Source organism: Lepidochelys olivacea, assembly GCF_965140295.1.
Source record: "Lepidochelys olivacea isolate rLepOli2 genome assembly, chromosome: 14".
NCBI lineage: Eukaryota > Metazoa > Chordata > Testudines > Cheloniidae > Lepidochelys > Lepidochelys olivacea.
Window position 1 is genome coordinate 39,190,949 of NC_140424.1, and position 23,701 is coordinate 39,214,649.

Consider the following 23,701-nt stretch of genomic DNA (forward strand, 5'->3'; position numbering starts at 1 on the left):
GGATATTTGCTGGCAGAAGAGTCTGTCTCACGTGTCTATGAAAGGCTGCCTGCTTTTGAAGCATGACAGAAAAAGCAGCTGAAATTAGTGCAAATAGTGAACGTCCCACTAATTCAGTGACTAGGGAGCTCTGCTGGCCACATGGTGCTGATCTTCCTGCTTCCCAGTTGGGAACTTATATTTAAAGGGAACTAAAGTATGTGAAACACGTTGTCTGCATTTCTTCCACCCATCAGCAATTGCTAAGGTAGCCACAGGGGTGTTAATGGAGGAGAGCTGCTCCAAGGGTCAATCTTTCTAAGATGGAGTCCAAACTGTGAATATGTTTGACCCCCTCCCCCGCTGTAAGAGGTGAGGATTTATTTTCTCTTGCTCCTCATTTAAAAAGCTAGGACCCTGCATCTGGCTGCCAGGGAGCATCAGGGCCTGGAGTAGCTAAATTACAGCTCAGTGGCCAGTTCATCTTACATAGCTGCAACAGGGTAGCCAATGTGATGCAACAGCAGTAACACTGAACCCGATTCCCAGCTGCAATGAGTGCAGTTTCATGGACTTCAGTGGATCGCAGCCAACTGATAACTCCTGGAGATGTGGCCAGTTACAGAGCAGCCAGTGTAACTGCCTGCATCCCCAAGAGCATCTCTAGTCAGTGCTTCCTTCCCACCATGGGCAACTTCCTTTTCCTGGGTGCAGGAGGCTGCTCCCGCGGCTCTCCCAGGCCCCCTCAGTCTGGCCCCAGATTCCCCTCTTGCAGCTGAAATAGACAAATACACTGAGAGCCTGGCAGACTGGAGTTCTCTGTTTAACCTGGACCTTTTATGGGTGCAGGAGCCCCCATGTTGGCTGCCCCCTGCAGAGTGCCAGGACTTTGCTAGAAGTGGTGACACTGGTAGGGGAACAGAAGTAGTAGTCAGGCCAAGAACAGGCCCCAGAGTGAGCCAGGTCTAAAGGGACCTGAGGCCAGGTGGGGAGGGGGCAGTTGCAGTCAGCAGGTTCAATTCTCACACTCTTCCCAACGCTCCTCCTCCATTTTGCCCCTTTTCATTTTCTTTGATGGACTTTCCAGCTCGGTATCTGCCCCAAACCTTGTTTTTCCTTTTTTCTGTGCATGGGTGCAGAGACCTCTCCCCGCCAATGCTGCTGCTGTTCAAAGCATTCTGGGAATCATGACATTGGCACCAAGAGCTGCAAATGGCCCAGACTGAGGAATTCATCTCCCCGGTCTCCTCCCCTGGACGTCACTTCTGTTGGCTTAAAATAATGGATGCGGAGAGGGGGAAATGAATACAGGCATGAAGAAAAGCAGCAGAAACTCTCTGGGAAGAACAGCATAATAAAATAACTCTTGGGTCTGTTCCCCCTAAGCTGGGGGTTAGGCTGATCCTCCCGGCAATGAGACCCCAGATAGACTATCACTCTGTTTATATAACAAAGGCCTATATTTCCCCTTCATACCAGGATCGTCATAGGATAACTCTGAATAAAGTCTTTGCTCTTTCACACTCACCGCACAGCTGCAGTACAAAGGGGGCATTCACCTGCTGATTAAAGTCATTAGAGGTAAAATCACTGAGGACAGATGGACCCGGACACTCAGATGAGACAATTTGTAGCATAGGCACCAACCTCCCCCCTGCCCCGTGGGTGCTCGACCCCCGGCCCCACCCCTGCACCACCCTCACCCAGCCCCAATTCCACCACCTTCCCCCAAGTCCCAGCCCCTGCTCGCCTCTTTATCACCTCCTCCCCTGAGCGTGCCACATCCCCACTCCTCCCCCTCCCGGTCCCCGAACTAAGGGCCGCCAAACAGCTGTTAGGCAGTGAGCAGGAAGCACTGGGAGGGGGAGGAGCGGGCACGCTATGCACTCGGGGGAGGTGGGGGGGCAGCTAGGCTGCTGGTGGGTGCAGAGCACCCACTAATTTTTCCCTGTGGGTGCTCCAGCCTAGCCGCCAACTCTGTGGGTGCTGCGATGATTTGTAGCTTAGGATAAAAGTTGAAAGACTTCACTAAAAAGGCAACTTCTGGACTGACTTTAAGTGCCAGGGAGCCTGTAACTACTGAGGAGTTTCTAGCACATTCAGGCAGTACAGTACCTAACGAGTTCTCCCATCTCCCTTGGGCCTGTGCTTAAGCTGAATCTGTGCTCTGTTCAGGAGGAACTGTGCTGTATCGACCTGAGCACAGGATGAAGGATCCCCTGGTGCTAGATCCTGCTCTGCCCCTCTGGGTGAAACCCACCCACAGCCTGGAGAGCCAGTGCAACCCCCATCTTGACTTAACCCCAAACCTGGAAGCAGCCCCAGTGCCCCATGGAAGGGGAATCCAGCACCACCAAGTGATGCAGAAGGGCTGCATTCAGCCTTCTAATGCTGGAGTCCTATGTCCTGGTCTCAGGATGGGGGTGGATTTCACTTTCCTAACCCCCCTGTGCTTTATCTGCAGAGAGCCTGGTTGCTGGAGTGAAGTGTATTTCACTCTGGGTGACTGACCAAGTCACTTAGGAATTGAGCCAAAGCCCTTTGAAGTGATTGGGAATCTTTCCACTAATTTCAAAGGGGAACCAGATCAGTTAATTACCTATGCCCTTTATTTATTTATTAAATCTCCAGAGACCCACCAATCACTGTCTCACTTCCAATTAGCTATAACTATCTCAAGGACTCAGCTGCAGCCCCAGTATTGGGTACATCTGTTTCCCATCGCTAACGCTCTTAAAACAAGATGGGTGAACAGTATGATGGTTTGAGGCACCTCCCCACTACCTGCCTCTAGTGTGAAATGGGCTGCAACACAGCCCTGCAAAATCCACAGCCTCTAGCAACCCAAACCCAGTCATCTGGATCCCCACAGACAAAGATTTTTTTAAAGATCCCCCCAAACAAGAAACAAAAACAAAACCAATGCAAACCACACTGAGCACAGGATGAAGGATCCCCTCCATGGTTCTGCTACAGGATTTGAATCATGTCTTTGCAGATCCCCACTGAACACCCCAGCGCATCATATATGGGAATAATTGCTGTGCGTAGACCAGCTGCCACCTTGCCAGTGGGTTACACAAGTATTTGATAGTCAGCTATAGAACATTTGCAATCAGGACTCCCAGCTCCTATTGCTGGTTCTGGTGAAGTCTACAAGATAGCGACAGGAGAACCAAAACACATATCTGATGCTTTCAGATTAAAGACAGTGGAGCTGACTAGCTAAGACCTGGGGCTTCCCTGTGGGAGACTGTGGTCCTATTCCCCATTTTGATTTCAGTGATCTTATGCAACTTCTTTTGAAATTATTTGTAAAATGGGCAGCAAAGACATACAATATTGGATTGCCTTCTAGAGCTGGGAACACACTGGCTTGGTCAGCAAAAAGGGCTGGGAAGTGCCTGCAAATACAAACAGCACTCAGTCAAGGTGAGCTGTATACTCATGGCCTCCTGGCTTCTAGCTTGTTTCCCTTTACCCCAACCCACGTGTTTTTAGCCTTGCTGACACGGGCAGCGCTGGGCAGGGGAGCTTGTGGGGGCTGTAGCCACTCCAAAATTTTCCTTAGCGGCCTCCCCTACAGCCACCCCTCCCAGCACAAGGCACAAAGCTGACATCCTCACTGCCCTGATGCTGCTGGTCTAGGGCTGGTCCCTACAACCTGCTTGAAGGCGACCCCCAGGGCTGATATGGTAAAGCTCCAGGGCTCCCAGCCACCCACATGGCCCAGGCCCAGCGTCATAAAGGAGGGCGGGGAAGTACCTGGTCTCTCCTCCAATCACAGCCCCCTTTGCTCTTCGCACTGGGCCAATCATCGCCCAGGGCCGAACGCACCTTTAAACATCCTTCCCGGGCGGAAGCCCTCCCCTCGCCCGCCTGAGATGGCTGAAGTGTAATAAAGGAGAAGGGGGGACGTTCCCTTCCGTACCAATCAGAGAGCTGGGAGTTGTGATAGGCAGCTGAGCGCGCCAATCAGACAGCGGGGTTAGGCTCCGCGTATTTCTTTGGATGAGCTGGCTACACGGAGCCTCCGGAATGGCTGGCCCGGGGATTCCCCGCCCCCTGCCAGGCCCGCTCCGGCCTGGGCTTTGGCTGCGCTCGGGGTGAATCGCGGCCGCTGGCTCCCGGCGAGATCCCCGCGCCCCGGCGGCTGGTGCTGGGCGCCCGGAGCCCGGGCTGCAGCCGGGAGAGGGGAACCTCCAGCCGGGCCCTGCCCGCTGCTCCCCGGGAGCCTCTCCCAGGGCAGAGCCCCCAGCCCGGCCAGGGCCCCTTCCCGGCCCGGCCCCTGCCCCGGGGGGCCCCGCTCGGGGGGAAGGTAAGAGAGACCCGCCCCCCCCGTCACCCCCGGGCGGCTCCCCGCGGAGCCGGCTGCGATTCCCGGGTTGTGCATCTCGGGAAGATGGCCCCCGAGTGCCATTGTGCGCAGGGCGGGGGCGGGGGGGAGCGACACGTGGGGGGAGGGGGGGCTGAAGAGGGGCGGGGTGTGGGTCGGGGGGGAACGGGGGCGGTGGTTGCACTGAAGGGAGGATGGGGCGACTCCGGGGGCGGGGGGGGGAATGACGGGGCTGGGGGGCAGCGAGGCGGCAATGGAGGGAAGATGTGGGGGGTCACTGCGAGGGAAAGGGGGGATGTGGGGAGGCTGGAGGGAGGCTGAGAGCAAGAGGAGACTGGCAGGGCAGGGGAGGGGAGAGACACAAGGCAGCTCCCCCGCCCCATGGGGTAGGAGGGGGTGACGGGCTGCCCCGCCCAGCAACCAGTGAGTCTCCCCCTGCCCTCCCAGCAATGGTCAAACAAAAACAAGCCGGGGGGGGGGGAGCAAGAGACTTCCCGGAAGGGCTGAACATTTACAAGGCAAATGGCCACACGCAATCCCTCCCCCACTCCTCTGCCCACTCTGCTCCCAGTTTAAAGACAATCTCATTATTGGGGGGGGTCTGACTCCTGGGTTGACAGGACTGTACAGGGGCTGGTCTGATTTCGGTGCAGGATTCAGGATCAAACCAGAGTCACCGCGAGCTGCAAGGAGTGGAATTGGGGTTTGGTTCGGGTTCAGTGGCAGACGGTGTGTTCGGTTCCTGGTTCAATAGACCCCAAAATGGTTTGGTTACTTGGTAGTTGCCCCAGAAGGGGGGCCCCTGCAGCTTGCTTCAGTGGGGAACTGAATTTGGGTCATGGGGCCCTTTGTCAGATGGGGCAATTGGAGGGAGGAGCTGCACCAGGGGGTGAGGATGGGGGAGAGAAGTCCTGTCTAAGAGGAAGAAGAGTTGAGCAGCCTTTTAACTTGGGCTTGAAGAGTTATTGTTAACTTCTGGGACCAGGGAGCCCCCCACTTCTTCTCTCTCATCTCCCTCCCTACTCCTGTTGGCTGCCACCTTCTCTTCTTCTACTGAGGCATGCCATTCTGGTAGCAATCACATGCCAGTGTGTTGTTTTATTTTTTATAATGAAAGTAAGATCAGAGTAGCTTTTATTTTATTTCAATTATTGAGCTGAAAAATTGCTGAAACTTTATTTTAACTGGCAACCATTTTTTTCCCCCCCAGTTTGATTCAGATTCAGTGAGTAAGAGGAAAAATGATGGTTTAAGTCTGGTTCCAGTTTAGTTAAGCATATTGGTTCTCTGGTTCTGTTCTGGTGTGAGTCCAGGTGGGCAAATGAAAACTGCAGCTGTTGAACTGTCCATGGGGGCTGCTAGGACAACCCCAACCCAGGGAGGCTCAGTCATAAGGGGGCGGAGGGGAGGGGGAAAGCTGGTTATTGCTAAGGGCTTGTCTACACGGGCACTTTACAGCACTGCAACTTTCTGGGTCGGGGTGTGAAAAAACACCTCTCCGAGTGCTGCAAGTTTCAGCACTGTAACGTGCCAGTGTAGACAGTGCACCAGCGTTGGGAGCTATGTCCCTCGTGGAGGTGGGTTTTTTTAGAGCGCTGTGCCGCGACTACACAAGCCAAGTTAAAGCGCTGCCAGCGAAGACGTGCCCTAAGGCAGAGGAGGCTGGTGTCTGTGTGTCTCTCTGCTCATATTAGAGCCCTAGAGTTAGTTGAGCTTCCTGGATCAGATGCTTCCAGGGCTTTCCCTGCACTCCCTCCCGCCACCCCCAACTCTGCCATCACCCCCTTCAGTGGTCAAACCAACCAAGATGACAAACATACCAAGAATATGCCAACATGTCACCTGAAGGTTCAAGTGGTGTTTCAACATCTAAACAAGTCCGAAGCACAAATACAGCTACCTACTAAAGAAACAATGTCTCCCCAACCTAAATCCCAGTGTTTGTTGGTCACTGTCAAAGCCAGAAGTACTTAATGAGGTTGTTAAGAATGCTGGAGACCCAACATGGTTCATGTGAACAAACATGGCTGTCACACACCATACTTTGTATTTAAGCAAGAGATACCACACACTACAAACTGAAGGCCAATGTTAAATGCATTGTCATTTGTTAATCTGGAAGCTGGACACTGGTTCCAAACAAGACCAGCAAATGCTCACTATCTTTCTCTAAGAAACTCAACTGACTGGTTAGAAGCATGCAGTGCAAGACTCAGCAGTTGGAAAAAGTGAAGAACTCTCTCATCATCTTAAAACATTTGCTTACATGGCTGATGAATGCACTCATGCAAATGGGCATTAAGTCATTGTTTAGATTATCATGATGTTTGTGGTAGGCCAGTAGATACATTTCTAGATGTTCAGGTTATAGAAGACACATTGGCTGCATCTGTGACAACCCACGTATTAGAAGAGTTAAATGCTAGTAAACTGGACCCCAGACAGAGGCCTGCTTGTGCATTGGATGGAGCTGTGAACTTCCCTGGAAGACCTGGAGTATGAGCTTTGCTCAGAGAAAAGTGTATCCCTAATATTTCCTATAAACACTGCAGAGGCCATCTTATCTGCAGTACCCAGAAAGATAATGGAGCAAATAATTAAGGGATCAATTTGCAAACAACTAGGAGATAATAAATTGATAAGTAACAGCATGGATTTTTCAAGAACAAAGCATGTCAGACCAACCAAATAGCTTTCTTTGACAAGATAACAAGCCCTGTGGATAGGGGGGAAGCGGTAGTTGGTATATCTTGTCTTTAGTAAGGCTTTTGATAGTGTCTCGCATGACCTTCTCATAAACAAACTAGGAAATACAACTTAGATGGAACTACTATAAGGTGGGTACATAATTGGTTGGAAAACTATTCCCAGAGAGTAATCATCAGTGGTTCGCAGTCAAGCTGGAAGGGCATATCGAGCAGGGTTCCACAGGGATTGCTCCTGGGTGCGGTTCTGTTCGAACATCTTCATCAGTGATATAGATAAGGGCATAGAGAGTGCATTTATAAAGTTTGTGGACGTTACCAAGCTGGGAAGGGTTGCAAGTGCTTTGGAGGATAGGATTAAAATTCCAAATGATCTGGAAAAACTGGAGAAATGGTCTGAAGTAAATAGGATGAAATTCAATAAGTATAAATGCAAAGTACTCCATTTAGGAAGGAATAATCAATTGCACACATACAAAATGGGAAATGACTGCCTAGGAAGGAGTACTGGGGAAAGTGATCTGGGGGTCATAAGGGATCACAAGCTAAATATGAGTCAACAGTGTAACACTGTTGCAAAAAAAGCAAATATTCTGGGATGTATTAGCACAAGTGTTGTAAGCAAGACACAAGAAGTAATTCTTCTGCTCTATTTTTACTGATACGGCCTCAACTGGAGTATTGTGTCCAGTTCTAGGCGCCACATTTCAGGAAAGATGTGGACATATTGGAGAAAGATCAGAGAAAGGCAAAAAAATTATTAAAAGTCTGGAAAACGTGATCTATGAGGGAAGATTGAAAAACCTGGGTTTGTTTAGTCTGGAAAAGAGAATACCGAGAGGGGACATAAGTTTTCAAGTAAATAAAAGGTTGTTACAAGGAGGAGGGAGGAAAAAATGTTCTCTCTAATCTCTGAGGATAACATAAAAAACAATGGGCTGAAATTGCAGCAAGGGAAGTTTAGGTTGCACATCAGGAAAAACTTCCTAACTGCCTGGGTAGTTAAGCACTGAAATAAATTGTCCAGAGAGGTTGTGGAATCACCTTCACTGGAGGTTTTTAAGAGCAGGTTAGACAAACACCTGTCAGGGATAGTCTTAGATAATACTCTCTTCCTGCCTTGAATGCAGGGAACTGGACTAGAAGACCTCTCAAGGTTCCTTCCAGACTGGTGATTCTATGATCTACTCAACTAGCACTAGTACGAGCTGCAGAATCTTCAAGAGACGTTTAAAAAGCCATAAATTTAATGTCTTTGTTGTACTCTCTTTTTCAACAAGAGTCCAAAAAGACTGAACGTCTTGAAAAAACTAAAAGATGCTCCGGGACTGAAGTTCAAATTAGTCCAACCTGGGAAATCTCACTGGTTTTCTCATGCGTGATCCTTGGCTGTTGTCTTAAAATTACTGCAACCATTATTACTGACTTTGGAAAGTATCTACCACAATGGGATGGATCTAAGTAGTGAGGCGGGTGGACTACTTTTGCGACTACGTTCAGAAAAGACAATCACCATTCTCTCTTTTGTAAGTCTACTGTTAAAACTACTTGGATCATTAAACAATGTCATCCAGGCATCTGCTACAACACTAGTAGACCTTTGTCCAGCAATAGAAGCTATACTTGGATCAATCGGAGAGATATGCATTGAAAACGTACTGGAAGAAGCAAAGACTTTAGTCCAGAAGTTGACTAATGAAGGCACTTACGTTGAATCCTTAAGTGAAGGTGAGAAGACGTGTTTGTTAAGCCAGCTGAAAAAGTACACAGACTTGATTCTTACAAATCTACAACAGAGACTTCTGGATTCCATTCAGTCTTTTACAGATGCCTATCTTATAAAACACCGACAGTTGAGTGGAGTGATGTACTACCAGAAATGGGGCTGAGATGCGATCAGGACAGAATAGAGAATTTGAACACAGAATGGAATGTCATACGATGAATGAATGAAGATTTCACTTCAACTTCTTTTTTATCGTCACTAGTGGCTTGACCTGATCTTTGTGCTGTGTTTCCTGGGCTGAAAGAAGTAGGAATTCGTCTCTTGCTACTCCCAGTCACAACAGCTACAGTTGAGCGTTCTTTTTCATGACAGAATAGAATTTTATCTTCTGAAAGAAGTCGCCTTGTGCCTGATCATAAGAATGAACTAATGAGCATATCATTTGAAGGACTGGAAGTTCTGTACACGCAGGAAGTCACCAAAGATGAACGCATTGCATTCAAGAAGTTCATTAATAGAGTTGTGCAAAATTATAGCAAGAAACGAAGAAGGATGTAGATATTGTGCTTCATAGAAGGCTTGAGTACCCAATTTTAATTTTTGATTTTTTACAACAGGAGTTAAATCTAAATAAATGAAAAAACCGTTTCACAATCAGTTTTTAGTATGATGCCATACAGCCCACCTTTGCCCTCATGGACTCACTCCTTGGCCCTCATCCTTCCTGTAAATTCGAACACCCCCCAAATTTCAATTCCTGGGGAAAACACTAGATGCTTCTGCCTCCTCCCTTGTGATCTGGGAGCCTAGACTGAGCAGCTGCTGCTTCCTCAGCAGGGTCTGTGTCAGGGAGAGACTGTCATTAGAGCTCCCTCTGTGCCCAGCCCAGGTGGGGACTTTCCCCAGTGCCGGGAACTAGCCCCCTGGGGCCGTCCTTGGCTCTGCCAACATCAGCTCCTGAGTCAGAGCCTGCAAGTGAGGAGAGAGACGTGGGGGAAAGGGCTGAGGCCAGGCAGGAAAGTGACATTCTGCTGGTGAGCTTGTACCAGAGTGGGAGGGGCTCCCTATATGTCTGCGGCTCCCAGAGCTGCTGCCCTCAGACCCACACCCACTCTCTCAATGGAAAGCAAACGCCCATGGGAACGGGACAGTCACCAGTTCTCCCAGGGAGAGGGAAGGAGATAGAAAGGGGAATGGTGAGAGTGAAAGGGGCAGCAGGAGCAATAAATGGGGAGGGAGGTTCCCAGACCCGCTGGGATCCATTCCCTACATCACCCCTGGGCAGCCTGACTCTCCTGGGAACAAGGGGAGGAGCTGACAGAGGAAAAGCCAGGTTTTGCCCCGTCTGAGTCCCTGCGCTGCTGAGGGTACGTGCTGCCGTCAGGGCCAATGTCAGGGGGAACCCCCCCAAAGTGCCTCCTTTGATTCTGCTCTTTCCTAGCATTTGTCTTAGAGACTCTGACCCTGGGGGCAGGGGGTTAAAAGTGTCCCGGTGGGTTCAGTGCTGGTGGGAGGGGCCGGGTCTGTGTTGTAATAAAGTGACTGAGGGTTTTTTAAGCTAAGCGTTTTCCCAGCGTGGCAGAGTCCAGAGTGTCTGTCTGCAGGGAGAGAGCCTGGGGGGAATTGGGGTGTGAAATGGACTCAAGCCCCTTCTGAAACCTCCCCCATCACCGCTCTCACCCTGACAGGCTGAGGAATCACATCCACGTTTCACTCCCGATGGTCCCATCCTCCTAGGAAACAGGGAAGGGAAGTGGCTGTGGTGGAGCCAGCTCAGGTAGGGGATTTTCAGGGATCTGCAGGGCGGGTTGTTGTGAAGGGGGAGGGGAAGAAATACTCAGGGTGAGACAGGGAGGGGACACGGTGCGATAAACCTGCTGGGACATGTTCAACCTGGGCCTGATTTTCAGAACAGGCCCATTGGGAGGGAGTGAACAGTCCCCCATTTCTGAAAGAGGGAACACTACAGTTACTATATTTCAAGTTCCCAAACAGAGGGGAGGGGTGGGGGGAGTTCTATTTTGACTGTACAGTTTCTTTCCGCTTTGAATAGCTAACATTTATAAATAACAAGCGTAATGGCCTCAAAAATAAATGTAAATCAAATTTAAGTGTACCTCTTTGCATGCAGTCAGTCCTTTCCTACTGCACATCTTCCTGTTGTGCTCATGCATATGTCTCTGTAGAGCGTACCTGAAGTTGAGCTGTACAAGCAGGATCCCTTTCAGCCACTCAACAGTCAATATCATGCCATCCTTATTTCTGGGCTGCTGCTGGTGACGGGACTGCTTTCAGGGCTGGGTGCCTAGCCAGCAGCTGCCGCTCTCTGCTAGCTCTGAAGGCAGTGCCCAGCCAGCAGCAGCCCAGAAATAAGGATGACAAAACCAGTTAACATGCATGCTGCTGTTAGGGCACGCCAGGAATAGCAGTTCATCCAGATTCAGTGCTGGAAAAAGGATGAGCAAGGAAAAATCACGGATATTCATATTTCAAAAATCTGCCCGGATGGAGATCAGAGGGCCAAAAACAAGGTCATGTCTGGGGAAAACCCAGGTGTATGGTAACCCTAGGAAACACCCCCATGGACAGGGCTGGGAAAACTGATCAGATTCTCAGTGCTGAAGCCACTAGCCAGAGGCTACCATGAAATATGAAGGTCTTGAGATTCCTGTCCCTGTCCCCTGCTTGGGACAGGATTAGTTGGCAGCAGGCACTGAGGGGAGAAACTGATGTTATTTCAGGGTTCGGTGACCTTCAAGGATGTGACTGTGTATTTCAACAAGGGGCAGAGGGCTCTGCTGGATTCCAGTCAGAGAGCCCTCTACAGGGACGTCATGCAGGAGAATTATGAGACTGAAATCTTGCTGGGTAAGGGATTCCTGTGCCCTCAGCTATTAGAAGCCGTGAGGTCTGCATTTCTGAATCTGGTCCGGTTCTTCCCTACTCAGTTGGATTTGGGGAGAATGGGTCGCATAGTCCACAGCTCCAGTGTAAGAGACACTTTCATCTTCATATCCCCTTGAAGGGAACAGGTCCATTAGGTTTCTGCCTCCCATGCTAATTCATCTTCATCTCCCCAGCTTTCAAGGGGCCAGAAGCAGGGTATTGTCCTGCCTGTATTGTTTCTCCTTCACACACCGTTCACCTGCCATCTTGGGACTAGCTCCATCCATGGGGAGGGTTCTTGGTGCTGCATGCTTGGAAATAGGCAGGAGTTTAACATCTGAGGGGTGTGTGTGTGTCAGCAAATCCCCCCAGAGCGCACCTACCCTGAGAACTCCTAGTGAGGGCATGACAACACCCTCCGCCCCCAGATATCTGCTGCTCCCAAGGGGTCGGAGTTACCACAGTCCCATGTAGGGTCAGGTTAAATTCAGGGAATGATACTCTACCAAGACTCCATGGACCCTGATCTTGCCTGATTTTATCCCCTGTGCAGGATTCCCCATTACCAAACCTGAGCTGATCACTGGGTTGGAGCGAGGGGAAGAACCAGGGGATCTCTAGGCCTCCAAGGAAAGGGAGATCCTGAGAGGCACCCGCACTGGTGAGGAGTCCGTGAAACTGACAGAGAAACCATCTGGTGAGTGAAGGAAAAAGCTTCGACTCCTAAAAACATGCTGTGAGCAAGAGCCCCCAGTTCTGCCCCGTCCCACCCAGGTCAGGGCTGCAGTCAGCAGGTTTCGTGGCATCAAGGCAAATATCAGTCACGGCTTCCCACCCACCCTGTTAGCTGTCAGGAGTTTCCTCCCTGACTTTACAGGAGTGTTTGGATGGGATGTGGAGGTAGAATCCAGTTTCTGAGGCTTTGTGTACGCTACAGAGTTAGGTCAACATAAGCTGCCTCACTATGGAGATGTCTACAATACAGTGTTCTTCCCACTGCTTTAACTCGCTTGCTTCGCCAGCCTAATAAATCCACCTTACCAAGAGGCATAGCACTTAAGGTGACACAGTGTTAGTGTAAACACTGCATTGCTTATGTCAACTTCAGTGGCCTCCGGGAGGTGTCCCATAATGCCCCACAGTGACTGCTCTGGTCACTGTTTTGAACTGTTTCTTGGCAGCCAGGTACATGCCCCGCCCTTCTTAAAGCCTGGGAATTTTTGAAATTGCTCTTCCTGTTTGCTCAGTGTGGAGAGCTCATCTAGCAACTACCCAGCTGAGCATGCCGGCTCCACGCGGCAGACGGGCTCCTGCCTGGAGTACGCCAGAGGTGGTGGATCTCCTGGGCCTGTGGGGACAGGATGACGTGCAGGCACAGCTCCGAAACAGCCGTAGGAACTTCGACATCTACAGCCAAATTGCTCGGGGAATGGAGGAGAAGGGCTACGACAGGGACCCGCAGCAGTGCCGCGTAAAAATCAAGGAGCTGCGGCAGGCGTACCAGAAGGCAAAGGAGGCAAATAGTCGCTCTGGGGCGGAGCCGCAGACGTGCCGCTTCTACAAGGAGCTGCACGCCATCATCGACGGCAACTCCACCTCCACCGCCAAGCGTCCCATGGATACTTTGGGGGACCTGGAGTCACAGGGCACCGGGGTGAACCCTGAGATCGAGGTGATGATCAAGGAAGAGGAGGAAGAGGAGGAGGAGGAGTATGGGGGACAGGCGACAGGGGGATCCGGCGGCGTGGCGAGCCAGGACTTCTTTTTGACTCCTGAGCAGTCTAGCCAGTCCCAGCAGTCCAGCCCCGGTGAGCCTGATGCAGGGGAGGGAACCTCTGGTAAGTACTCAGTTTGCTTCAGTACTGCAGAGACACATCTGCTCACATACAGCTTTTTTGAATAGGTTAGAAGAGGAAGTGAAATAACCAAGAGAGGTACAGTTGCTATCTGCTCATTCCCCTGTACAACTCGGCAGAGGGGGCCCTTCAGCATAGTTTGTTTATTCACACCAGGATGTCCTGCGAATCCTCGGTAGAGCTCTCTAGGAAACTTTCCTGGGAGGTAGTCTGCAGTCCTCTGCCAAAGGTTTCTTGGGAGGGCTGCTTTGTTCCTTCCCCTATGGTAGGACGCTTTGCCATGCCACTCAGCAATTACTTCCGCAGGCACCATTGCAGCGCACAGGCTAGCAGCATGCCGACCCGGCCTGCAGCCAGGAGCTCTTCCCTTTCAGCCTGTTACTCTCCGGAGCGAGAGATCACCTACGGTCCCCACCGCCTGTGGAAACGGGGCTAGTATGCAGTACAATAGCCCGATCTGCTTGTGCTGCTGCCCCAGTGCTACCGCCTCCTTATTGTCCCAACTCCCACCCCACCCCCCGGCCATACTCGCCATGGGTAGGGCTGCTCTGAGTCCCAAGGGGAAGTGAGCGTGTTGTGCTTGTAACTTGTTTCGATCAAGGGGAGTAAATGCACTGGCAATGGTACCTGTCCATTGTTTCTTTAGCAGCTGCAAATGCGGCCTTGAGGGCCTCTCCGTCCACCCCAGAGGAGCGGCTGGGCCAGGTGAGGAGGAGAAAGAAGAGGACAAGGGAAGACATGTTTCAGGAGGTCCTGCGAGCCTCCCGTGCTTCGGAGCGCGAGCAGAGGGCTTGGAGGGTAATGATCAATGACAAAATGCAGAGGGATAGTGAGGACAGGCGAAACGGGCAGCAAGAGATGATCACGTTGCTCCGGGAGCAGACAGACATGCTGCGGTCTCTGATTGAACTTCAGGCTGAACACATCCGTGCTCGCCTCCCCCTGCAGCCCATAGAGAACTGCATTCCGGGACCTCCCTTTACTGGCCTCCACGTAACTTCCGGGCCTGGAGCAGTACCCCAGGCACTCCACCCCACGGAAGATTACACACAATGACAGCTGCACGAATACCCAACTGTGAGAGCATCTTGAGTGTATGTGCTTGTGAATTCCCTCTTCCTTCCCCTTCAAAGATACTTTCCCCTGTATGTATGAAGTTTTTACTTTAGCATTACCTAGGTATGTCTGCATAGGTGTGGAATAAAAATGTAAATTCAGTTTTCATAAGTATCTTTATTAGTCTCCAGCCAGGGGTGCCTGAACACCATGGGGCCATGGATTTGGCAAATAACTATAGGTATATAAAGGTCTATTATCAAGGGTCAAAGTCTGACTGTGGATAGACTCTTGTTGCACCTATTTAACTCAAAGGGAGGAGCACATCTGTGTTCAAGGGCCAAAATTGTTACTAAGATACTGCTTCAAAAAGTAGTGACTCCTGTGTACCAGTCCACATGATGGTCAAATGACCTGAAAACATTTAGGGACTGAGGCTGACTTACATGAAGGGCGCTTTTACGCAGCTTTGACTGTGTAAATGCTGTACAGGAGCAGATGTGTCTCTGCAGAGGGCATAAACATCAGTTCCTTGCACATCAAGGCCCCTTTATGCCGATTGAGTTGTGTAAAAAAAGGACTTTGTGTAAATGAGAATCAGGCTTCGTATTTTAAAAAAAATAAACTTTTTTACAGAAGAGTACAGAAATTAATGCATCTATTTTTTGTTTTTGCATTTACAAACCTAAAAACCAAGAGAGCCTTTTTTTTAAAAAAAAAACCCCTGTACCAAAAATATAATTTGGGCTCAGGTTCTTTAATCCCAAAATGGAGCCTGGAGCAAACAGCTATGCCTAAAAGGTAAGATCCTAATGGCTGAGATGTATAAAATAGGACTGTTACAGAGCCTTTAACCATCACAGCACTGTTCTGCAATGGAGCTGAAACAATACATATTTCCATAAACTCACCCTTTCAAGCTACGCAAAGTGAGATATATAAAAATAGCTATTGCACTAGTTTTAATTATGGATTAAATTGTTACAGAGCGTGGAACTCTTGCAGCCTATCATGTTATATATATATATATATATAACCATATTAAAAACTTTCAAGCCGTTTCTGGCTTATTTTAGTATGAGTTTGAAAGAAAACAATACTTAGTATGCATGAGCTCTCCATCTTATCTTGGATTCCTCTTTCCAATAATAAATACTCCCACACGTGTATTAAGAAAAAAAATCGTGAATAATTGTGTGAAATACCTGTTAAAACTGTGGTATGGCTAATGAAAATGTCATTTTATACAGCACTACAAATGTAAAATAAAATATGCATGAATAATTATAATACTCTCCATCAGTGGCAGGTCCTCTGCTGGACAAGGGACTTGGAATTTGGAGTGAGTTCAGTCAAGGCAATATCAAGGTTACTTCCCCACTCTGAACTCTCGGGTACAGATGTGGGGACCTGCATGAAAACCCCCGAAGCTTATTTTTACCAGCTTAGGTTAAAACTTCCCCAGGGTACAAACTATTTTACCTTTTGCCCTTGGACTTTATTGCTGCCACTACCAAGCGTCTAACAGATATATAACCGGGAAAGAGCCTGCTTGGAAACGTCTTTCCCCCAAAAAATTCTCCCCAAACCCTACACTCCCTTTCCTGGGGAAGGCTTGATAAAAATCCTCACCAATTTGCATAGGTGAACACAGACCCAAACCCTTGGATCTTAAGAACAATGAAAAAAACAATCAGGTTCTTAAAAGAAGAATTTTAATTGAAGAAAAAAAAGTAAAAGAATCACCTCTTTAAAATCAGGATGGTAAATATCTTACAGGGTAATCAGATTCAAAACACAGAGAATCCCTCTAGGCAAAACCTTAAGTTGCAAAAAGACACAAAACAGGAATATACATTCCATTCAGCACAGCTTATTTTATCAGCCATTTAAACAAAACAGAATCTAATGCATATCTAGCTAGATTACTTACTAAGTTCTAAGACTCCATTCCTGTTCTGTTCCGGGCAAAAGCATCACACAGACAGAGAGCCTTTGTTTCTCCCCCCTCCAGCTTTGAAAGTATCTTGTCTCCTCATTGGTCATTGTGGTCAGGTGCCAGCGAGGTTATCCTAGCTTCTTAACCCTTTACAGGTGAAAGGGTTTTTCCTCTGGCCAGGAGGGATTTTAAAGGTGTTTACCCTTCCCTTTATATTTATGACTGCAAGAAAGCCCTGTTTACCCCCCACCCAGCTCCCCTCCCCATGCCCCCTCCCACACCTCTCATCTCCCCTTCCCTGATCACCCCCCACCCAGGTCCCTTCCTCTAGCCCAAAGAAGCTCCCACACCCCCACTAAGTGAGCTCTGATATCGGCACCTGCTCATTCACCCTCATGACCCACTCACTCCTTCCCTGTGCTCCTGTTGGCTACACAAGCAGCCATCTAGGGACACACTGGAGCCTGGCCTAGCTGGGGTGGCCCTGCACTGGGGAGTGGGCACAGCTTCAGCATTTCACCTTTGCACTGGGAGGGGTGGTTATAGCCCTTGGAATTCCCCCCTAGTGCTGCTCCCGATCACAAAAGTTATCATTAATAAAACCCCCATACCCCCAGCCCTAGAAAGCAGAGAAGTATCAGACACTTTCTCCCCCAGTTTACAAGGTAATTGGGAAGCTGCACAAAATCACTTCAGGTGGAACTGGGAAGAGAACCCAGGTCTCCAATGTGGAAAGTCCAGGCACTAGCCACTCATTTCTACTGCCTTTTGGGATGAATGCATGAAATAAATACAACCTGGTTATGTGTCACTACCCACCACTGCACAATGGAGCCAGGAACAGAGCACTAGAGTTGTGATCTCTAATATTCTAATCTGTCTAGTATTTGTGGACTTGCTGGCACAGTGTGTGTGAAGTCCCACTAGGGTGACCAGATAGCAAGTGTGAAAAATCAGGACGGGGTTAAGGGGTAATAGGAGCCTATATAAGAAAAAGCCCCCAAAATCAGGACTGTCACTATAAAATTGGGACAGCTGGTCACCTTAAGTCCCACTCTGGTGTTTGGCCTCAGAAATAATGGCAATTCCTCCTAAAATTCAAGTGGTGGGGACATGTGCTGGGGACCAGAGAGGCCAGGCTATTAACCCTGCAGCTGTGGGAGTAGGGATTGAGTGGTTCTACTTGATCTATATTTCAGTTTTCTTTAATAGTTCAATTCACATGATAGTTAAAAGTGTTATAATCTGTTGATTGTGGGGTGATGTGCCATAAAATCCCGTGGTTCCAAACTGTGAACATCTGCCACGCGTTGACAGGTTTGGAAATTGAGAAGTAAAGTGACCCAACCTGCTCTCTCCTGTTGAACAATTCCCGATGTGCATGTTTATATAAAGCACATGACCCAGAGTGCAGGCTCGATAGCCTGCATCTTACTGTAATATGTTGATATCATCATAATGACATACAGAGAGGTCCTCATTGGTATTGGGATACCCCACTCCCAAATCGCTTATGTCAACCCATGTCTGCCTTCAAAAATCACAGCTGGAAAATGAAAGAGAAATGAAACGTAGAAAATATGCATCTTGTTTATTTACCTTAAGTAAATGTCAGGTTAAAAGGAGCTGAGAGGAACTTCTATAACCAGAATACATGGTAAAAACATCCACAAATCTGATGTTTTTTGGTTCTGAAAGGTACCAAAGTGGAAATATTGGCCCTGAGCTATGGGGTTGAATTAATGTTAGTCTCTCACTTTCAGAAATATTTTATAGATCTCGACCTCATGTTCTCTCTCCTCTCTTTTCTTTAATCTCATGGGTTTTACACATCATTTTCTCTAGCACTCCTTTCCCATATGTTTATTTCTCTGCATCTCCCTAACCCTTCTCTATTCCCCATCACAGATCATTGCACTCCAGGTTCCCAGTTCTCTCCCCTGAGTTTATCCCTTCCTTTCTTGCTGCCTGCCCCAGAGTATTTTCCTTCTCAGGACAATTTTGCTTTCACTCTTCATTTGAGTTTCCCTCCACTTTCTCCAAGCTTCTGTCTTTACACTGGTTTTACTTTATTTTTCTTTCTTTCATTTCTTTCCCCCGTTCTGGTTAAACCTACCCTGTACTTGACTCTCCACACCTTCATCCATCTGACATCGCCCCACCCTCTAGCTGCTTCCCACTATAGCATCCCTTCCCTCGTGACTTGTAGGTCACACTCTCCAGTTTCTGGGTCGCCCTCTCCCAGGCTCCCTGCTGCTTTGGAGCCTCCAGCTTCTCCCCAAAACCCCAAATCCTAATTAATTAATTCTGTGTCCCTACCACCCCCACATCTTCCTGTCCCTAGCCTGGCTGTTAATTCTACTCCTTAACCCCCACATCACTTCTGCCCCCAGCCCTTCCCTCAGTTCTGACCTGCAGCCCCCTCCCCCCCATCTGCCCCTCCGCTCCTCCTGCAGCTCCAGGGGTTCTTCCGCCACCCCCTCCCATCGTTGGTGCTGCAGGGAGGGGGAGGAGCTTTCAGGGGCCATAGAGATGAGATATCAGGGGTTGGGTAGACAGGGGCACAGATATAAGACAGAGCACTAGTTAGATGGGAATCCTCCAGGTCAGAGAGACTAGGATGACTGTGGCTAGAGAAGCCCATTTTTCCATTCCCAGTGGGCTCTTCCCCCCCATGTCAGTGACACTGTCTGATGAAGGATCCCCAGAGTCCTCCTGTATCATAAAGGACAGTAGCAAATAGGCTGCACAATCCCTGGGGCAATAACAAGATTGGCTTCTCTACCTCACCTAATGCTTTCTGTGTGATATATGCCATCATGTGACAGCAGTGCCCCTCTGTCATGTACATTGGCCAAACCAGACAGTCTCTATGCAAAAGAATAAATGGACACAAATCAGACATCAAGAATTATAACATTCAAAAACCAGTCGGAGAACACTTCAATCTCTCTGGTCACTCAGTTACAGACTTAAAAGTAGCAATTCTTCAACAAAAAAACTTCAAAATCAGATTCCAATGAGAAACTGCATAACTGGAATTAATTTGCAAACTGGATACCATTACATTAGGCTTGAATAAAGACTGGGAGTGGCTGGGTCATTACACAAATTGAAACTATGTTTGCAATCTAATTTCTCCATGTTAAGTATCCCCCTACTGTTACTCACACCTTCTTGTCAACTGTCTGAAATCGGCCATCCTGATTATCACTACAAAAGTTTTTTTTTCTCCTGCTGATAATAGCTCATTAATTAGCCTCTTAGAGTTGGTATGGCAACTTCCACCTTTTCATGTTCTCTGTGTATATATCTATATATCTTCCTACTGTACGTTCCATTCTATTCATCCAATGAAGTGAGCTGTAGCCCACGAAAGCTTATGCCCAATTAAATTTGTTAGTCTCTAAGGTGTGTGAGAAAACTCTGTCCTTGCCTCTGTGGGTCCCGCGTTTCTTGGCAGATTTTGCTATCCTCAGAGGCTCACTGTGACCTTCCATGTAACCCTTCTTTCTCTAGAGACAAGGGTCACAGTCTACTGAGCCATTTTCATCATAAGCCAGCAAGGGAGGTGAGGAGAAGTTATCCTTCCTTGCACAGTCTCTGTTGTCTCCCAGTCTCAGTGATTAATCAGGGGGGAAAGGGGGGGGGAGCCTGGGCCCCCCTTCTACTCCAGGCTCCAGCCCAGGGACCCTAAAAGTATCAGCTATGGTAGCTGATCTTTTAGAAACATGACATGTACAATTTCCTGGGCTACTTCCCCCACAGCAGCCCTTACTTCCTCAAGCTCCACTTCACCCTTACCTCAGGGCCTCCTTCCTTGTGCCTGATATGGAATATCAGGGTTGGAAGGGACCTCAGGAGGTCATCTAGTTCAACCCCCTGCTCAAAGCAGGTGTGTACTACTCAGTCTCTCCAACAGCACAACTTCCTCCCACAGCTCCTGACATGCACACCCACCTGACTGGCTGGGAGGCTTTTAACTAGTTTCAGCCAGCCCCTGATTGGCTTGAGGTGTCCCAACCAACCTAGCCTTCTCCCTGCCTTCTCGAAAGTTCTTAATTGGCCCCAGGTGTCTTAATTGACCTGGAGCAGCTGCCATTTCACTTATCCTGGTACCAGGGATTTGTTTAGCCTGGAGCTAATATATCTATCTCCCACTACTTTTCTATAGCCATCTGGCCTTGCCCCGTCACAGATGCCACAAGTACTCCTCGTTCCTAATGCTCTCTGTTGTTTGACACCAGAGACTGGACAGAGACTTCATGATAGAAAGTCCACAGGAGATCATAGAGACTACACTCTCTGAGGCTAGAAAGGCTGATTTCAGAGTCCCCAGTGGGATATTCCTCTCCCTCCCTCCTCCCACCGTGGTCTCAGGGACACAGGCGGAGCCAGGATCCTACCCCCAGCACCCAGAGCCAGGGTCGGATTCTCTCCCCAGGGACGGAGCCCGGCGGGAAAGTGAAGATCGGGGCCTCGTCACCAGCATCGATAAATGTCACCTGCCCCCGGCCACAGTCCAGACAAACCCGGATCCTGCTGGGGACCCGGATCAGGGGCAGGGGGGTGGCAGGGGAGGTGAGAGCCCAGAATAGATCCAACATATACCCCATAGCCTAGATCCCCTCCTCTGGGCTGATATCTCCCTTCCTCCTCACAGACTCTCTGGCCACCCCCACAAACCAGCCTCCCTCACCCCCCACCTCCACCTCCAAGCAATGTCTCCCCGAGGTGAATCCCTCACAGCCCAGCACACAGGGCTCAGTGTCAAATCTCTCAGGACTGTCAGGCAGATACTGCCGTGTTTCTTCCCATCTCACACTTTTCCGATCCTCAGACAGGACTAGTTGGGGATGAGCCATGTCTGGATTCAGAGTCACGTTCATTGGGGAGAGAGAATCAGAGCATTGGAGGCAGAGCTCAGCCCCAGGGAAGGCTGGGACCATTTCTTACATTCCCCAGCAGCTCTATTCTGGCTGGGACATTCCTGGCCTGGATCCCAGGGAGCTGCCTCTGTCCTGGGCACCTGAGACTAAGAAGAGATGTCACTGCAGTTCCTCACCATTTAATAGGAACCACTTCACTGGTTTCTCATTTGTTTGCAGAGGCTTCAGCTCCCAGCTCCCCATGCTGGGGCTGCTCCATTCCCAGCATCAGAGACCCAGACAGGAAGGTGTCAGAAGCTTTTGGTGAGGAGGGATCAGAAGAGGCAGATACCAGCTTTAAACCCCAGAGGGAAGCTCCCTCCCCTAATGCAGCCTCCACTCCCAGGCCAGGGAAAAGAGAGGAAGGGGCAGCATTGCGGAAGTGCCAATTAAGACCAGAGCATAGGAGGTGGCATTGGGTGGGATAGCCCCATCTCCAGCCCAGAGAGAAGGGAGAGGGACCAGCATCAGAGGGAGAGCATCTCTCCAATCCATGAAAGAGTGAGCAGTTCCAAAGGGAGAGCCTAGCCCTGCCCAAAGGAAAGGCAGGATGTCGGAGAAAAGCGATGGGGAGACCCCCTGCACTGGGGTGAAGGAGAGGGATCTGTCAGCACTCAGGGGAGGGAACTCTCTACTCATTCCTCTCAATTTTATATTAAAAGTCTTGTTATTGTCTATGAAAACCCCACGGTCAGAGTTAAGGGTGTTTGGATGCTTCAGGGAGAGGGTTTCTGATCATCAGCGTGAGCATGAATTCAGTACAAAGGTTGGTGTCAGGATTGTTCGTGTGACTTCAGCTTCTGATCACCTCACTGTTTAATGGGTTTATTTTTAGGGCTGGGTGTCATGGCTGGGGTTGGTTTTGTTGGTAACTTTAACTACAATCTCATGAAGATGTTTTCACTGGAATTGTCTCATAATTTAAACGCAATTTCACCATGTCTGAACGATCCTATTTAAGCCTTGTCCTGGCCATCCCGACTTTTTTGGCAAAAGTGGGGTGCAGAGGAACATGCAGGGGGGCGAGTGGTGATGCCAGCCCCAGACAGGCAGAGTTCAGGAAGGGAGGAAGGTGGGGCTTGAGCTAGCAGCAATGCCAGTGCATGGGGGGGCAGCGACACCAGCCCTGCTGGGATGGAGTGGGGAGGGCTCAGACTAACCCCACATGGTGTCCCGTTTTCCCTTTGGGAAATATCGTCAACCTACCTCTTTTTGTCTCCCGTGCAGATGGCAGAGTGTCTGGATGGGGAAAGGAGGAAAGAGAGAAAGTGTCAGGCTTTCATATTTATGTAATCCTTCTGCCCGTCAGAGTTGGCAGCAGCAAGGGCCGGGTTCAGTATCTAGGGGTTCCGTTCCAATAACACAATGCAAAACTGGCTGGAGCCCCCACCCAGTGGCATGGGACAAATATATACCACCCTCGCTGGGCGCCTCCAAGAGGCAATACTTCCCCTCTGGCAAGCACAGAGTCTGAGTGTAGCAAAGCCTTTTAATAACAGAAACAATGTGGCATTATGTTGGGGAAATACCACCAACAGGATTCCTAACACAACCCATGAGCAAAAAACCCACCCCAAGCAAATTGGGGCATGCCCTTTCCCTTTGGTTCTTGAGTCCAGCAACCCCAAATCACCCAAAGTCCCAAAAGTCCAACACCCCCAAAGTCTCTGTCCCTGGTCAGGGCAGCCCCAGAGTTCGAAAGTTTATCTGCAGAGTTTTACCTCCCAACCTGGGTGGAGATGGGGTGGGGGGGTGGAGGTTAAGGGGCACCTTATGTGGTCCAAAGCCGATTGCCCCACCTCTCCATGGGGCTCCACTCTGCTCTGCCAGCCGCCCCCATAAGCTGCTCCAGGCATCCCACAGACTGCTCGGCTCCACCAGCACCTCTGCTCTGCCAGCCGTCCCACAAACTGCTCCGCAATATATCTTCAGGTTTCAGGGGAGCAGCCGTGTTCGTCTGTATTCGCAAAAAGAACAGGAGGACTTGTGGCACCTTAGAGACTAACCAATTTATTTGAGCATGAGCTTTCGTGAGCTACAGCTCACTTCATCGGATGCATACTGTGGAAACTGCAGAAGACATTATATACACAGAGACCATGAAACAATACCTCCTCCCACCCCACTCTCCTGCTGGTAATAGCTTATCTAAAGTGATCATCAAGTTGGGCCATTTCCAGCACAAATCCAGGTTTTCTCACCCTCCACCCCCCCACACAAATTCACTCTCCTGCTGGTGATAGCCCATCCAAAGTGACAACTCTCTACACAATGTGCATGATAATCAAGT

General features: G+C 49.4%; 1 protein-coding gene across 3 annotated transcripts; it reads left to right on the plus strand.

Moving 5' to 3' along the window:
- The first annotated feature begins 4,010 nt into the window (after window positions 1–4,010).
- Window positions 4,011–14,705, plus strand: LOC311530906 (uncharacterized protein). 3 transcript variants are annotated; one of them, XM_084647936.1, is made up of 6 exons: window positions 4,011–4,297; window positions 10,435–10,523; window positions 11,488–11,614; window positions 12,186–12,329; window positions 12,880–13,470; window positions 14,135–14,705. In XM_084647936.1, exons 5-6 carry the CDS (start codon window positions 12,915–12,917, stop codon window positions 14,542–14,544), a joined length of 966 nt encoding a protein of 321 aa, XP_084504062.1. In that variant the 5' UTR covers window positions 4,011–4,297; window positions 10,435–10,523; window positions 11,488–11,614; window positions 12,186–12,329; window positions 12,880–12,914; the 3' UTR covers window positions 14,545–14,705. The 3 variants fall into 3 exon arrangements, with proteins under 3 accessions (XP_084504062.1, XP_084504063.1, XP_084504064.1); XM_084647937.1 differs by lacking the exon at window positions 11,488–11,614; XM_084647938.1 differs by lacking the exons at window positions 10,435–10,523; window positions 11,488–11,614.
- The last annotated feature ends 8,996 nt before the right edge of the window (window positions 14,706–23,701 follow it).